We start from the raw sequence: 17,352 nt of genomic DNA, 5'->3' as shown, positions 1-17,352 counted from the left end.
TGGGACTTAACATTGGAGGTCATCAGTCCCATAGACTTAGAACTACTTAAACCTAACTAACCTAAGGACATCACACACATCCATGCCCGAGGCAGTATTCAAACCAGCGACTGCAGCAGCAACGCGGTTCCGGACTGAAGCGCTTAGAACCACTCGGCCACAGTGACCAGCCCCACAAGGGTTTCATGGCATTCTGTAACTGCAATGATCTTAGCTCGTTGCAGGGGCTGATAGAGATCCAGATCCTCCTTGGCTGTCTGAATGAATGCAGATGCTATGATCCTTGTATCAGCTGTGAAGATTCTCCTCTGCACATACTCTCACAACAAATATATCTTCCCGGAATACCATAGCCAGCTTCACGAGAGAGACTGCACCCTCCACTCAAGCTTGTATACCCCAGGAACAGTGTCTTTGTCCATTCTTGACCCTTTACTAACCCAGACTGTGTCACTTGAACGGTGTTATGGTTCCTCCTTTCACTGCTCCCTACTTCCTGTGGTTACACAGAAACGGTTATTGAAGCAACTGAAGTTTATTCTGGAGTCAGCTGGCATTTCTCTGACCATTCCTATATTCACCGCATTCATTATATTAATGCAGGATGCTTGATGTCCCAAAGATTTCTAGTTTTTAACCTGTATGCCTCTGCTGCTATCTCCATTGTAATGCTATTATGTAATGGGGGCATATCTAGCATGGTCTCTAACCCAGCTGTGGTAGGCCAATCTCTGCACCTTCTCATGTTCTTTAGCTGTCACCTTATGTTGTACTTTATTCCACCATACTGTATCCTCATAAATTAATTATCGTCAGCATGCCATGGTTTGTTTTTGGGTTTCAGTCCAATACAGAAGCCCACTTGTCCTCCTGCATCAGAGAAAGATTTTTTGTACTCCTGTGGATGTGTACACATTTTTTTAATGTCTTAATGTTCAATTGTCAGTATACCTTGCAAGAGGCAGGTGACTATTACTATGCACTATAATAGTATCATTTGAAATGTACAATTACACTACGTATGCATTTCATACTTTCAGATTATACAAGGGATGTTCAGTAAATAATGCAACACATTTTTTTTTCTTAGACAATTTCGGTTGAAAAATGCGGAATTTGTTGTGGGACATCGTGGAACATTCCCACTTCATCCCCTATCATTTCGTGCAGTTCTGATAGCCTTCAAAATGGCACGTGTGAGGGAGGTGCATTCCAAGCAGAGAGGTGTCACTGAATTTCTTTTGGCATGAAACTGGAACATCACAGACGTTCTTAGGTATTTTCAGAATGTCTGTGGAGACATGGCAGTGAACAAAAGCACAGTGAATCATGGGGCAAGGCATCTGTTATCACTGCCATTCGGCTGCACACAGATTTGACTCCAGCAGTGGTGGAATGTACACACACTCTCATTTGAAGTGATCAACAGATCACAATCAAGCACCTCACTGCTCTACTGGACATCTATGTTGGTAGTGCTGTTGGGCTACTCAAAAGTGTGTGCCTCCTAGATTCCATGCTGCCTAACAGAAGACCAGAAAGAGCAATGAAGGACCTTCTGTGCAGAATTGCTCACGCATTATGAGACTGATCGTGATAATTTTTTCGAACACTACCACAGGCAGTGAAACGTGGGTTCATTACTTCGAACCGGAAACAAAATGGCAGTCTATTGAATGATGGCACACCACCGCTCCTCTGAAGAAATAGTTCACTCAGTAAAGTCATGGTGACGATCTTCTGGCTCTCTGAATGGGTTATTGTTTTTGATGTCCTCCCTCATGGTGCAGTGATCAACTCTGAACTGAAGGAAACTGAAGAAATGATGTGAGCATGTTTGTCGCCACAAAAATGCAAATGAAATTTTCCTTCTCCATGACAACACAAGCCTTCAAACAAGTTTTGCACCAGAGAGAAGCTCACAGAAGTTAGTTGAACTGTCCTTCCTCATTCACCCTACAGCCTGGATCTCACACCTTCTGACTTCTATCTGATTGGTCACATGAAGGATGCATCAAATACATGGATGATGGGAGGTTATTGATGCAGCAACACGTTGTCTCTGATGTTGACCAGTAGAGTGTCACCATGCAGCCATACAGGCCTGCCAGTGAGGTGCATAAGACCATCACATTTAATGGAAATTATGTTGAAAAATAGGGTTTTGTAACCAAAACAGTGGGGAATATTATGGTGTATATGAACCCTGAATAGAACCAAAAATGTTGCATTACTTATTGAACACCCCTTGTAGTTTTTGTGAAGTGTTACTAGACGCTGTGATTTTAATGTTTGAGAATAGATGGAACCAAGTAATATTTCTTAGTTTTAATGTAAGTGCAGTAGTGCACACTGGGTACTTTCTGGTACTGAATGTGAGTCCGACAGACAGACTGTCTGAATTTTAATGAAAATATTATGTTCCCCTTCCCCTGTATTTAAATTTTTTATGTATGTGTAGTTAAATTTTTGGTGTATGTGTCATATATATATTTCATACTTTAATTTTATGTTGCTTGTCACATCGCACAGTTCTTGTGATTGTAGCTTTTGATGATGTGTGGTGTCATGTAATACTCCTGATTTTAAACATGTATTTTATGTAACCTTTTATCACCATATTGTCATCATTACCATTTGTATAAAGAAAATGTTTCTTTTATAATCAGTTGCTTCATTGGCATCAGATACACAGTGTAATAAATGTATGTTAATTGATGTTCCTTGGCACCACTCTACATTTCATTAATGCCACCTGATGGCAAGAATGTCTTCTTGGTCCACCCAATTGTGTCTGTAGTCTGTATATGTTTGTTTGACATACAACTTGAAATGCTGTATCTATGTGCAGCAATCGCTCCCAGTTAGGTGTAGTACAGTTTGTGCCAGGCGATTTCAGTCAAAGTGGAATGCTATAGCTGTCCATTACTGTGTTTTATAAAATATTTTTGTATGTGATCTTTTTGCAGATACCTGATGATGGATAAATTCTGAAACATGTCATATGAGCATTAAAGTCATTGCATGCCTGATATTAGACTTTTACTATTGCAGCCCAATCAACCTGAATGCAGAACTGCTGATCACATTATTATATACTGTATTTGGAATGTTGTAGTTCTTAATTATACATAGACTGAGGGTAAAAAAAAAAGCTACACTCACAGCTAAACTAGCGTGCAGATAATTTTGAATGAAATATTTTCTGTGACATAAAATTGAACTGCAAGTACTCCAGATGTTGTTACCAGTGTCTTTGTTGTTACAGCCCCTCTCAGAAGTCACCTATTCCGCTGAACCGCTATGATGACTTCTTGGATGATGCTAGCTCCAAGTCCAGGCCAAGAGACAAAACTCCTGAGCCCAAGCTGGTCGCTCGTGCACTGTACAACTTTGTTGGACAGACTTCAAGGTAGATGTCACATCCAGTCTGAAGTTATGCTTATTTCATCCAACTTTCCCCATAATACTCTGTGATAGATGTTACCTTAGAATCCAGTCATTTTGGAAGCCATGGAGCTTGTAATACCATCCAGTAATTTTTAGTACCCCCTCATGAACCATGGACCTTGCCGTTGGTGGGGAGGCTTGCATGCCTCAATGATACAGATAGCCGTACCGTAGGTGCAACCACAACGGTGGGGTATCTGTTGAGAGGCCAGACAAATGTGTGGTTCCTGAAGAGGGGCAGCAGCCTTTTCAGTAGTTGCAGGGGCAACAGTCTGGATGATTGACTGATCTGGCCCTGTAACACTAACCAAAATGGTCTTTCTGTTGTGGTACTGCGAACGGCTGAAAACAAGGGGAAACTACAGCCGTAAATTTTCGCTAGGGCATGCAGCTTTACTGTATGATTAAATGATGATGGCGTTCTCTTGGGTAAAATATTCTGGTGGTAAAATAGTCCCCCATTCGGATCTCCGGGCGGGGCCTACTCAAGAGGACGTTGTTATCAGGAGAAAGAAAACTGGCATTCTGTGGATCGGAGCGTGGAATGTCAGATCCCTTAATCAGGCAGGTAGGTTAGAAAATTTAAAAAGGTAAATAGATAGGTTAAAGTTAGATATAGTGGGAATTAGTGAAGTTCGATGGCAGGAAGAACAAGACTTTTGGTCAGGTGAATACAGGGTTATAAATACAAAATCAAATAGGGGTAATGCAGAAGTAGGTTTAATAATGAATAAAAAAATAGGAGTACGGGTAAGCTACTACAAACAGCATAGTGAACGCATTATTGTGGCCTAGATAGACACGAAAGCCATGCCTACTACAGTAGTACAAGTTTATATGCCAACTAGCTCTGCAGATGACAAAGAAATTGATGATATGTATGATGAGATAAAAGAAATTATTCAGGTAGTGAAGGGAGACAAAAATTTAATAGTCATGGGTGACTGGAATTCAAGAGTAGGAAAAGGGAGAGAAGGAAACTTAGTAGGTGAATATGGATTGGGGGAGAGAAATGAAAGAGGAAGCCATCTGGTAGAATTTTGCACAGATCATAACTTAATCATAGCTAACACTTGGTTCAAGAATCATAAAAGAAGGTTGTATACATGGAAGAATCCTGGAGATACTAGAAGGTATCAGATAGATTATATAATGGTAAGACAGAGATTTAGGAACCAGGTTTAAAATTGTAAGACATTTCCAGGGGCAGATGTGGACTCTGACCACATGAACTGTAGATTAAAACTGAAAAAACTGCAAAAAGGTGGGAATTTAAGGAGATGGGACCTGGATAAATTGACTAAACCAGAGGTTGTACAGAGTTTCAGGGAGAGCATAAGGGAACAATTGACAGGAATGGGGGAAAGAAATACAGTAGAAGAAGAATGGATAGCTTTGAGGGATGAAATAGTGAAGGCAGCAGAGGATCAAATAGGTAAAAAGACGAGGGCTAGTAGAAACCCATGGGTAACAGAAGAAATATTGAATTTAGTTGATGAAAGGAGAAAATATAAAAATGCAGTAAATGAAGCAGGCAAAAAGGAATACAAACGTCTCAAAAATGAGATTGACAGGAAGTTCAAAATGGCTAAGCGGGGATGGCTAGAGGACAAATCTAAGGATGTAGAGGCTCATCTCACTATGGGTAAGATACATACTGCCTACAGGAAAATTAAAGAGACCTTTGGAGAAAGGGGAACCACTTGCATGAATATCAAGAGTTTTGATGGAAACCCAGTTCTAAGCAAAGAAGGGAAAACATAAAGGTGGAAGGAGTATATAGAGGGTCTATACAAGGGCGATGTACTTGAGGACAATATTATGGAAATGGAAGAGGATGTAGATGAAGATGAAATGGGAGATATGATACTACGTGAAGAGTTTGACAGAGCACTGAAAGACCTGAGTCGAAACAAGGCCCCCGGAGTAGACAACATTCCATTAGAACTACTGACAGCCTTGGGAGAGCCAGTCGTTACAAAACTCTACCATCTGGTGAGCAACATGTATGAGACAGGCGAAATACCCTCAGACTTCAAGAAGAATATAATAATCCCAATCCCAAAGAAAGCAGGTGTTGACAGATGTGAAAATTACCGATCTATCAGCTTAATAAGTCACACCTGCAAAATACTAATGCGAATTCTTTACAGACGAATGGAAAAACTGATAGAAGCCAACCTCGGGGAAGATCAGTTTGGATTCCGTAGAAATGTTGGAACACGAGAGGCAATACTGACCCTACGACTTATCTTAGAAGAAAGATTAAGGAAAGGAAACCTATGTTTCTAGCATTTGTAGACTTAGAGAAAGCTTTTGACAATGTTGATTGGAATACCCTCTTTCAAATTCTGAAGGCTGCAGGGGTAAAATACAGGGAGCGAAAGGCTATTTACAATTTGTACAGAAAGCAGATGGCAGTTATAAGAGTCGAGGGGTATGAAAGGGAAGCAGTATTTGGGAAGGGAGTGAGACAGGGTTATAGCCTCTCCCCGATGGGTTATAGCCTCTCCCCGATGTTATTCAATCTGTATATTGAGCGAGCAATAAAAGAAACAAAAGAAATGTTCGGAGTAGGTATTAAAATCCATGGAGAAGAATTTTAAGTGCACATAACACAATGTGAACAGAAATAACTGAAATGGAATGATGCTGTTTCTGTTTCATGAGCTGTGAAATATTTGCAGTGTTAACACAGATGTGTGAATAACTAGAAAAAACTGTACTTAATGTATCCTTGCAATAAGTCAGAAACTTACACACACAAACACATACACACACACACACACACACACACACACACACACACACACACACACAACATTCACCACTTTTTCAAGAGACCATAATACAAGCCATTTGTCTGTCAACATCTACATGAAGGATGATTGCACCACATATTTGTGATTCTGTTTTTTTTTTTTTTTCCATATAGAGAGCTCAGCTTCAGGCGAGGAGACATCATATTCGTGAGGAGACAGATTGACAAGAATTGGTATGAGGGAGAGCACAACGCCATGGTGGGGCTCTTCCCCCTCAACTATGTTGAGGTAAGCCCAATATATAAAGTGTACTCTGAGAGTAAAGCTGATTTTGATATTTTCTGCTTTGAGAAACGTTAATAGTTGCTTTAACTTTGTCTTAAATATGTTTCCGTTTACCATAAAACTGTTAAATGGAAACATATTTAATACAAAATTAAAGCAACTGTTAGCTGATAAATGTTTGTACTCCATCAAGGATTTTTAATGTTGTGTATAATTTATCTTTATTTCTAAACTCTTGTTAATGTTCATATATATATATATATATATATATATATATATATATATATATATATATATATATATATATATATATATATATATATATATATATATATATATATATATAAAAACAAAGATGAGGTGACTTACCGAACAAAAGCGCTGGCAGGTCGATAGACACACAAACAAACACAAACATACACACAAAATTCAAGCTTTCGCAACAAACTGTTGCCTCATCAGGAAAGAGGGAAGGAGAGGGGAAGACGAAAGTCCCCTCTTCTTCCCCTCTCCTTCCCTCTTTCCTGATGAGGCAACAGTTTGTTGCGAAAACCCCTCTCCTTCCCTCTTTCCTGATGAGGCAACAGTTTGTTGCGAAAGCTTGAATTTTGTGTGTATGTTTGTGTTTGTTTGTGTGTCTATCGACCTGCCAGCGCTTTTGTTCGGTAAGTCACCTCATCTTTGTTTTTATATATAATTTTTCCCACGTGGAATGTTTCCTTCCATTACATATATATATATATATATATATATATATCCTGCGTGGAATGTTTCCCTATTATATATATATATATATACCTAAAAACAAAGATGATGTGACTTACCAAACGAAAGCGCTGGCACGTCGATAGACACACAAACAAACACAAACATACACACAAAATTCAAGCTTTCACAACAAACTGTTGCCTCATCAGGAAAGAGGGAAGGAGAGGGAAAGACGAAAGGATATGGGTTTTAAGGGAGAGGGTAAGGAGTCATTCCAATCCCGGGAGCGGAAAGACTTACCTTAGGGGGAAAAAGGACTGGTATACACTCGCACACACACTCATATCCATCCGCACATACACAGACACAAGCAGACATTGAAAGTGTCTTTCCGCCGTCCACCGAATCTTCGTAACCTCTTAGTTCATCCCTATGAAATCCCCAAACCACCTTCCCTACCCTCTGGCTCCTACCCTTGTAACCGCCCCCGGTGTAAAACCTGTCCCATGCACCCTCCCACCACCACCTACTCCAGTCCTGTAACCCGGAAGGTGTACACGATCAAAGGCAGAGCCACGTGTGAAAGCACCCACGTGATCTACCAACTGACCTGCCTACACTGTGACGCATTCTATGTGTGACCAGCAACAAACTGTCCATTCGCATGAATGGACACAGGCAGACAGTGTTTGTTGGTAATGAGGATCATCCTGTGGCTAAACATGCCTTGGTGCACGGCCAGCACATCTTGGCACAGTGTTACACCGTCCGGGTTATCTGGATACTTCCCACTAACACCAACCTATCCGAACTCCGGAGATGGGAACTCGCTCTTCAATATATCCTCTCTTCCCGTTATCCACCAGGCCTCAATCTCCGCTGATTTCAAGTTGCCGCCACTCATACCTCACCTGTCATTCAACAACATCTTTGCCTCTGCACTTCTGCCTCGACTGACATCTCTGCCCAAACTCTTTGTCTTTAAATACGTCTGCTTGTGTCTGTATATGTGTGGATGGATATGTGTGTGTGTGTGTGCAAGTGTATACCCGTTCTTTTTTCCTTTCTTCCCCCCTAAGGTAAGTCTTTCCACTCCCGGGATTGGAATGACTCCTTACCCTCTCCCTTAAAACCCACATCCTTTCGTCTTTCCCTCTCCTTCCCTCTTTCCTGATGAGGCAACAGTTTGTTGCGAAAGCTTGAATTTTGTGTGTATGTTTGTGTTTGTTTGTGTGTCTGTCGACCTGCCAGCACTTTCATTTGGTAAGTCACATCATCTTTGTTTTTAGATATATTGTTCCTACGTGGAATGTTTCCCTTTATTATTTATATATATCCATGGCTGTAAAAGTTACTATGGACAAATAAACCTTTTATTTATTATTTGTTTTACTTATTAGTTATATTGTGGAAATTGTTCTCAGCTGCTATGCTGAAATATTTCTAATTCTAGTGGTTAAAGGTGAATACTATGCTAGATAGGAGGGGGAATGATTCGAACACAGCTTATAGGTGTGTAAATACAACTCAAACACACACACGCACACACACACATTTATGGCAAAAAGAACACCTCAAGTCTTTTTTATGTTGTATCTTGTGTTATGATAGTCCTATTCCAAAGAGTGAAGTTTCTAAGATATGGAAAGAAGTAAAAGACAAACGTTTTATTTAAGTGCTATACAATGAAATTACTTAAAATTATGAAATATTTTTGTATTACCATGCTAATAACAATTATAAAATAACTGGAAACATTAAATTTAAGAGTTTCTGTGAGATACCCTTCAGTGGAGTACTCTTATAGTTTATGGAGTTATTTGAGAAATACTGAATTATTTGTATTGAGTCTCGTCAAAATTTTATTTTACTCATATTTTTAAGTATCTTTTCAGTTGGCAATGCAAGTAGAAGATCATTTATAATACTTCCTTGGGGAACACCAGACATATCACTTCCATCTATTCATTGACGTGTCATCAAGTACATCAGAAAACTCAAGAATCTTGAACTTGCACATGAATTTATCTCATAAATACAATTTTTATATTTTGGTAGTCTGTTAGAATAGCAATAGATATTCTGAGCTCTCAGCATAGTTACTTATACAATACACAGATTGGACAAGTCAGTTTCTGATTATCTTTAAAGATTAACATTGACTGGAGCCTTGACAGAAATTTGGTGAAGAGATCTTGCCACAGTGAAAAACGACTTTCTTTTAGTGGTTGCCACCTGAATTTGCATATCATATCCATGACACACTTCCTCTATTGCTTGATAATATAGAATGAGCTGCCCTGAGTTGAGCATCTTGGTGTCTGCCACCAATACTATCCGGTAAAGCTAATGAGAATTTGCTTTGATGTTTTAGTATTTTTAATGGATTTTGTGATGAAACTAAGACATGTATGTTTCATAGTATACCTGTTTTTATTTTCCCAGATAATACCCTATGATGGAATTCGAACAATGCCAAAGAAACCAACTGAAGGACAGGCAAAGGCAAAATTCAATTTTATTGCACAAACACATCTTGAATTGTCTCTTGTAAAAGGTATGTATATCATCTAAACAGACAAAGTTATCTTTGTCATGCAGCAATATGTCAATGACTGCAACATTCTCAACAGTTGTTTTATTGATCAGTATCAATTCTGTCAATTTAAAATTAAACATAATACAGATAAATTATAAATTTCCACCTTGATGTGCAAAATATTTAGTAAATATGATATCAAAAAAATCTCTTCTACCATCTTAATGTGCCTCTTGCTCACATTTTTCATTACATAGTGCACTAATATCTTCTCCATTTTGTTAGTGAAATCTTCTGATCTCATTATTTTCTCCTGTTCTCTCTCTGTTCTTCTTCTTTACACATCATCTGCCATTTGTTGTTCCATTTTGCAACTCTTACACTAATCTATTACTGTTGTACTTTCTGCTGTCATAAAATTTTCCGTCTGACGTCACAAGGAATTTGGTGATCAAATACTTTACAAATATATTTTTAAATATTCATTTTGTGTTACATTGATCTTCTTCCTTTGCAAAGAGTACTGAAATTGAGGATTCCACAAAAATACATGAAGCTGCCATTTCTTTAAATGAACTTATAAAACTTTAAACTTTATGTTATGACTTTCAATTCATGCTTGTAAACCCTCTATTTTTTATCGTGTGCTTGAAAATTTTGTTGCCAATGCAGGGCCTTGTGGCTCTTCATCCTGGACTTTGTGGTTAAAATCATACTGTTGAATTATCTATCTGAAATTGGAAGAAGACCTCAGAGTTGTGGTAACTTTCATTACAATGATCAGTGGCAGCAGTAAAATACTGCATTTTACTCTGAAAGTTATTGGGAGTTCGGTTTTGTTGCTGGATTATTACTTGTTCACCAACAGAATTTTATCCACAAGACCTTTAATTGTTAACAACAACCATTTTCTTTAAAATAATGTCATGGGATTAACATAATCACAAGCAAATTCTTAAACTGCATTAGACCACAGTTAGTTCAATATTGTTTTGTCTTTGCAGGAGAACTGGTAGTTCTGACACGAAGAGTAGATGAAAACTGGTATGAAGGTCGTATAGGAAACAGGAAAGGCATTTTCCCGGTTTCCTATGTAGAGGTGTTGCAGGAACCAGGAGACAATAGGACAGGTAGAGTATTGTTCCTTCTTCACGTGGCCTTGTTACTTGACCCACAGCCCACTAAAAGACTTCTACTCTAAGAAGGAATCTTTATAGATTTGTAGCCAAGTTCCTAACTACAGTATCGAAAGGATAGACTGCTACTTGTCACATAGAGGAGAAGTTGACTAGCAGACAGGCACAACTAAAAAGAATGCTAGAAATTCAGCTTTTGGACTATGTCCTTCATCAGCACTTGAGGTTGACTGTGGTGTGTGTGTGTGTGTTGGTTGTGTTTGTGTGAATGTGTATGTGTTTTCTACTTTTAGCATTCTTCTTGTGCCTGTCTGTGACTCAATAACTGCTTTATGTGAGGAATAGCAATCTATCCTTTCCATATTGTTGTTATTTTAGTTCCTAATTATATTTTCTTGTACAATACTTTGACATTTGGCTTAGTCATCTTCATTAAATGCTGCCAGTGATTGCCTATTGTCTACGAACTGTCTGGCTTCCAGTCAGGAAACAGGGAACATATTTAAAATCAGTCAGCTGCAAACCACAATTCTTCTATTTATCATTCTGGAAAAATGAAACATTGCACTTTGTTGAGATTTTCCAATGGAGACATACTTAGTGAAGGAATTGCTGCAAATAGTACAGACCTCAGGCGAATTTGTATTCAGTATACTTTTACGAGAGATGTACCTGTGAACATCAAGTCTCAATACTCACTGTTTCTCCCCCATCTTTGTAAAGGCTTGTCAGAGTTTCCATTTGTTCAGATTAAAACAATTACCTTTTCTAAACTTTCCCAGTATACAGTATATATCAACAACTGCATTTCTCTGTAAAGGAATGCTAGCAACGCCAACGAAACCCTCGAGCACACCTACGGTGCACTCAGTGTTGGTGAATGGCACAGGGGTGAAGAATTACCACCAGCCAGGCTCCACCTACTACAGCCAGAATAAAGCGACGAGTCCATACACATCCAGCAGCCCTTATGCAACACTGGTGAGCATATACAGAATTTCAGAACACTTCTCAAGAATCATAAATCATATACAACAATTATCAAATTAAATTTTGTGTATGGATGCCAGTCATATTGTGAACTGGCCTACATTGTGTACAGTTGATAACCAAACAGCTTGCAGCAGTATCTTGCAGGACTTTTTTTTCTAATGTTTATGTGACAACACATTTAGTCCCTAATGGTATTTGTGTTTAATAATAAGAATGAGTTTAAGATGGATTTTCAAAACCAAAATCATAATACTCGAATAAAATTAAATTCTGAATAGACTTTGTGTGTTTGTCTAAGGTTCAGAATGGAGTTTTATATTTTGTTGCAAGAATCTGTAATGAGTTTTTGTCAAGCATGAAATGGAGGAAAGCTTGTGATTTGAAGAGCATCCATGACCTGTTTAGGAGACCCTACAGTTCTCAACACTATAACACAAGTGTAGGAAGCCACAGACTAGCTGACCAAAGTATCTGGTTCAAGCCTTTCACTCAATTTGGAACCAGGGGGCAACAGTCAGTTCTGGGAACAGTGCTGCAGATTGTGAACTTCGTTGAAATTCTGTGAGCAAGGCTGGTCTTCTCAGACAGTTCTTGGAATACAGCCCAGATGAAAGGGCGTCATTTGCAGCTGGTTGCACTTGGCTCCCTCACTCTCAAAGGCTGCCATGACAGCCTCTTCAGCACTTAAATGGAGTCTCCAGCCATACAGTATGAGTGCACAAAATAATCCTTCCTATCCATTCCTACTATTTCCTGAAGGAGTAATTCAGGATTTCTTGCTAAGACAGCTGATTACTCTCTCGAATTATTCTCCTTGCTTTTGCCCTTTCCATCCAGAAGGTTGCAAGATTCACCTCTGTATGCTAATGATTGATCTTCACATAGTTGCCCTCCTGTCCCTGATTGCAGAATGTCACTCATAATTTCACAAAGGGACAGGCTGCTTCCTAGGCGTCATGATGACTTGGGGTTGAATGCACCAGCATCTTGGTGAATCACAGCTGTGATGTGATCCACACAGTCCTGGATATATTCATAAAGTTCAGAAAGAAGCTAAATGGCTGCAGAGCTTGCAGTCAGCCTTTCTGAACATCCATCATCATGGCTTCCTTTTGGGATCTTCTCCACGTAGTAGATGATTTCAGCTGAGATAATGATCACTTCCATGAATATCATCATTCACCTCCACTGGGCAGCTTTTATTTTGAAAAAACACAGTACATCCAATTTTCTACTGCAATGAGTACAGTTCCTTCAGTAAATACAACGCATCAACAGAAGTCAGTAGCCAGGGTAGAGCGTACTAAGTTTTTGGCTGTGCATATAGATGAGAATCTTAATTGGAAAATTAATATTTTGCATCTCCTAAAGCAACTAGATTCATCAACTTTTCCAATCAGAATAATTGCCAATTTTGAGAATATAGAAATTAGCAAGCTAACATACTTTGCAAACTTTCACTCTCTGATGTCATACAGAATAATATTTTGGGGTAACTCAAGACTTAGGCAAAAAAATTCACTCCTCGAAAGAATAATGTGTGGGCCTCATAGTCACACATCTTGAAGCATTTGTTTAAAAGGTTAGGACTTCTTACAACAGCCTCACATTACATTTACTCAGTAATGAAAGTTCTCAACAATGTGGACCAGTTTAAAAACAACAGTTACAGTCATGATTATAATACCAGAAGAAAGAAAGACTTACACTGCCCTCTAGTTAACCAATCTTTGGCACAGAAAGGGGTAAATACGCTGCTGTAAAACTTTTCAATATATAACCAGTCTGACAGATGGCAATAATAGTTTCAAAAATAAATTGAAAGCATATCTCCTTGACAACTCCTTCTGTGCCATAGATGAATTCTTGGATAGGAATAAATAAATTTATAGGTATAATATATGCAATATGCATTTAGTGCCATAGTCTGCACCAATAGCCAACTGGTCAGTGTGACGGGCTGTCTTGCCAAGGGGCCCACATTTGATTCTCGGCTGGGTCAGAGATTTTCTCCGCTCAGGGACTGGGTGTTTGTGTTGTCTTCAAAGAGGTGGCAACAGGAAGGGCATCCAGCCACCTCTTAAATTAACCGTGCCAAGTCCAACCTTAACCTTGCCTACCCTGTGACATTGCTGGACAAAGGCACAAGAAAAAGAAGATGCATTTTGTGCCATTTAAGGGAATGGTATAGGTAATAAAAATTTTAACTCTCTCTCTCTCTCTCTCTCTCTCTCTCTCTCTCTCTCTTTGTCTCCTTTTTTTAAAAAAAAAAAATAAAGAAGAAAAAAGAGAAAGAAAAAGAAAAAACCTTGATCCTTGAACCATGTGTCCATTTCTTATGCACTTGATGCAATCCACATAATAATGGTTACCACAAGATTGATCAATGGAACACATAACTAACTAACTAGCATCTACAGGGGCAGGTGAGCAGAAGAGGTATATGGCCTTAGATGAACTTGTGTCAGAACTGATATTTTTGTGTTGAATTCCCATAGCCCTCTGTATGCATTAAAATCTCGTAAGAGAAGAAAGGGATGTGGCAGTTCAGCAGTAAGCTGTTTGAGGATCTCACTATCACTTGCCTTATGGAGAGGCAGGTACACAGAGCACACTGTAACAGTAAGACGGGCCTTTATCATGACAGCCACTGCTTATAGCATTGTGGTTAAGTGCACAGGAGAGGAGTGGAATGTGTGCTTGACAAACACTCTTACCTTACCTTTTGCCCAGTCACCAATAAGTTTGTCTCTCTTGTGACAGTGCATCAGTATGTTTGAAATGAGTCTCTTGGCGACAGAGGCAAAAAGGTCTGTCCTGTATCATTCAAACGAGTCCTGTATCCATTCACATTCCACTGCAGTATAAAAGTCATGCTTGGTTCATGGTTTTAATTTATCGCTTTCTTTGTGCCAGAATGTTGTGGGGCTGGTAAAGCGGTGGATTGTGGAGGGGCTACATCTGGGTCTGGTGACGAGAATCCAACTTCATGACAGCTTCTTCAGTCAGACATCCCAGTATGACATCTGACAGCACCCAGAGCAGCTTGTGACCCAAATGTTGTGATCTTTTCTCTGCTCCTTTCCCCTTTGAGGTTGATGGGGAAAGGGGAAGTTGTAAGGCACTCTATTTCTGGAATGCCTTCACTATGTTCATCATGGAATGTTTCCCTTCCTCTTGAATCATGCCTGCCAGGGTTGCATAGCTGGGCACAAGACTATTAATCAATGAATCATTAATTAACAAAGTTAACTTTTCGAGTAACAGATTAATTTTCAACTTAATTTAAAAAAATGTGAATGGACTCTTTAAATTCCATTAACTTTCTTTGAGCCCATTAACAGTTAATTAGCACTCCGTCTTCAGGCCACAAGTGGCCCATTGGGACAATCCAACCGCCATGTCATCCTCAGCTGATAATGCGGATAGGATGGGTGTGTGGTCAGCACACCCTTCTCTTGGTTGTTATGATGGTTTTCTTTGACCGGAGCCACTGCTATTCGGTCGAGTAGCTCCTCAGTTGGCATCACAAGGCTGAGTGCATCCCAAAAGATGGCAATGGCACATGGTGGCCCAGGCGGTCACCCATCCAAGTGCTGACCACACCTGATAGTGCTAAACTTCGGTGATCTGACGGGCAAGGCTGTGGCAAGGCCATTGCCACAACAGTTAATTGGGTTGCACAACACATTTGGGTCATGTAGATGTGTTGCTATGCTGTGGTGCACTTGATTGATGTGAACAATCGAGTGCGAGCTGGAATAACTGGGTATTGACTGTCTTTTGTTGTTTGTTTACCAAGTTCACATTAAATACTACTTTTTGCTAGTGGATTGACTGGGAAAACTAAATTGTGGAATTGGAGTCCAGCTCTAACAACAATCTATAGGGAAGCCAAGTGTATCACATCTGTAAAAAGTAAAGCCCAGAGTCTAGTGAAAATGTGGCTGGGCATGAAATCAAAAGACTCATTCAGCAATGCAGTATTTCTTGGGGAGCATGTTTTAGTACATTTATTTATTAAATGTAATACTCCTACACCCTCGAGTGCTGCAGTCAAACGACTTTTTTCTGTGGGTAAAGATATTTTGTCTCCTAAATGAGCCTTGCTCTTGGACATCCCTGAAGAGAAATATGCACCTCATGTCCGTTACTATATGATTCTGCTGTATTTTTATTCTCATGTGGCTTAACATTCATAACAACAGACTGTATACCAGTTATGTTCCTTTCAGAGTAAGCTGATACAGCAGCTCCATACTTAATAATAATATACAACTGTTTGTTTGGCAAAAGATCCATACCCAAGTACTGCGAAGTAGCACAGGTAACACCAATAGGAGTAATCCACTAAATTACAGGTCCATATCATTAACGGCAATACGCGGCAGGATTCTGGAACGTATATTGTGTTCAAACATTATGAATTGCCTTGAAGAAAACAGGCCATTGACATGCAATTAACATGGATTTTGAAAACATTCTTGCAAAACACAACTAGCTCATTACTCACGCGAAGTGTTGAGTGCCACTGACAAGGGATTTCAAATTGATTCCATATTTTTAGATTACCAGAAGGCTTTTGGCACTGTACCACACCAGTGATTTTTTGTGAAATTGCATGCTAATGGAATATCGTCTCAGTTATGTGACTGGATTCATTATTTCCTTTCAGAAAGATCACAGTTCATAGTAACTGAAGGAAAGTTATTGAGTAAAACAGAAGTGATTTCTGGTGTTCCCAAAAGTAGTGTTATAGGCCCTTTGCTGCTCCTTATTTAAATAAATGATTTAAGAGACAATTTGAGCAGCCATCGTAGGTTCTTTGCAGATGATGATGTCATTTGTTGACTTGTAAAGTCATCAAAAGATCAAAACAAATTGCAAAATGATTTAGAAAAGATACGTGTACAATGCAAAAATTGGCAATTGACCCTAAATAACAAAAAGAGTGGGTCATCCACATGAGTGCTAAAATGAATCCATTAAACTTTGGTTACTCGATAAACCAGTCAAATCTAAAGGCTGTAAATTCAACTAAATATTTAGGAATTACAACTACGAACAACTTAAATTGGATAGGAACACAGAAAATGCTGTGGGGAAGGCTGACCAGAGACAGTGTTTTATTGGTAGGACACTTAGAAAATGTAACAGATCTACTAAACAGACTGCCTACACTACACTTGTCCATCCTCTTTTAGAATACTGCTGTGTGGTGTGGGGTCCTTACTGTATAGGAATGACGGAGTACATCGAGAAAGTTCAAAGAAAAACAGCACATTTTGTATTATTGCTAAATCTGGGAGAGAGTGTCACGGACGTGATATGGGATTTTGGGTGGACATAATTAAAACAAAGGGGCTTTTCTTGTGGCAGAATCTTCTCGTGAAATTTCAATCATTAACTTTCTCCTCCAAATGTGAAAATATATTGTTGATGCCAACCTACATCGGGAGAAATGATCACAATAATAAAA

At 39.1% G+C, this 17,352-nt stretch overlaps 1 protein-coding gene across 12 annotated transcripts in view; it reads left to right on the top strand.

Moving 5' to 3' along the window:
- Positions 1-17,352, top strand: part of LOC126416983 (sorbin and SH3 domain-containing protein 1) — a 1,139,715-nt gene that overhangs the window by 1,102,660 nt on the left and 19,703 nt on the right. For all 12 annotated transcript variants that reach the window (XM_050084918.1, XM_050084885.1, XM_050084932.1 and 9 more), the window contains 5 exons: positions 3,269-3,412; positions 6,386-6,500; positions 9,651-9,762; positions 10,749-10,874; positions 11,701-11,861. In XM_050084918.1, coding sequence (XP_049940875.1) covers positions 3,269-3,412; positions 6,386-6,500; positions 9,651-9,762; positions 10,749-10,874; positions 11,701-11,861 — 658 coding nt within the window. The remainder of the gene's footprint in view (positions 1-3,268; positions 3,413-6,385; positions 6,501-9,650; positions 9,763-10,748; positions 10,875-11,700; positions 11,862-17,352) is intronic.

Source organism: Schistocerca serialis, chromosome 1 (assembly GCF_023864345.2).
Source record: "Schistocerca serialis cubense isolate TAMUIC-IGC-003099 chromosome 1, iqSchSeri2.2, whole genome shotgun sequence".
NCBI classification, from domain to species: domain Eukaryota; kingdom Metazoa; phylum Arthropoda; class Insecta; order Orthoptera; family Acrididae; genus Schistocerca; species Schistocerca serialis.
The sequence above is the reverse complement of the archived record's forward strand: the minus strand, read 5'-3'. Positions and strand labels throughout refer to the sequence as shown.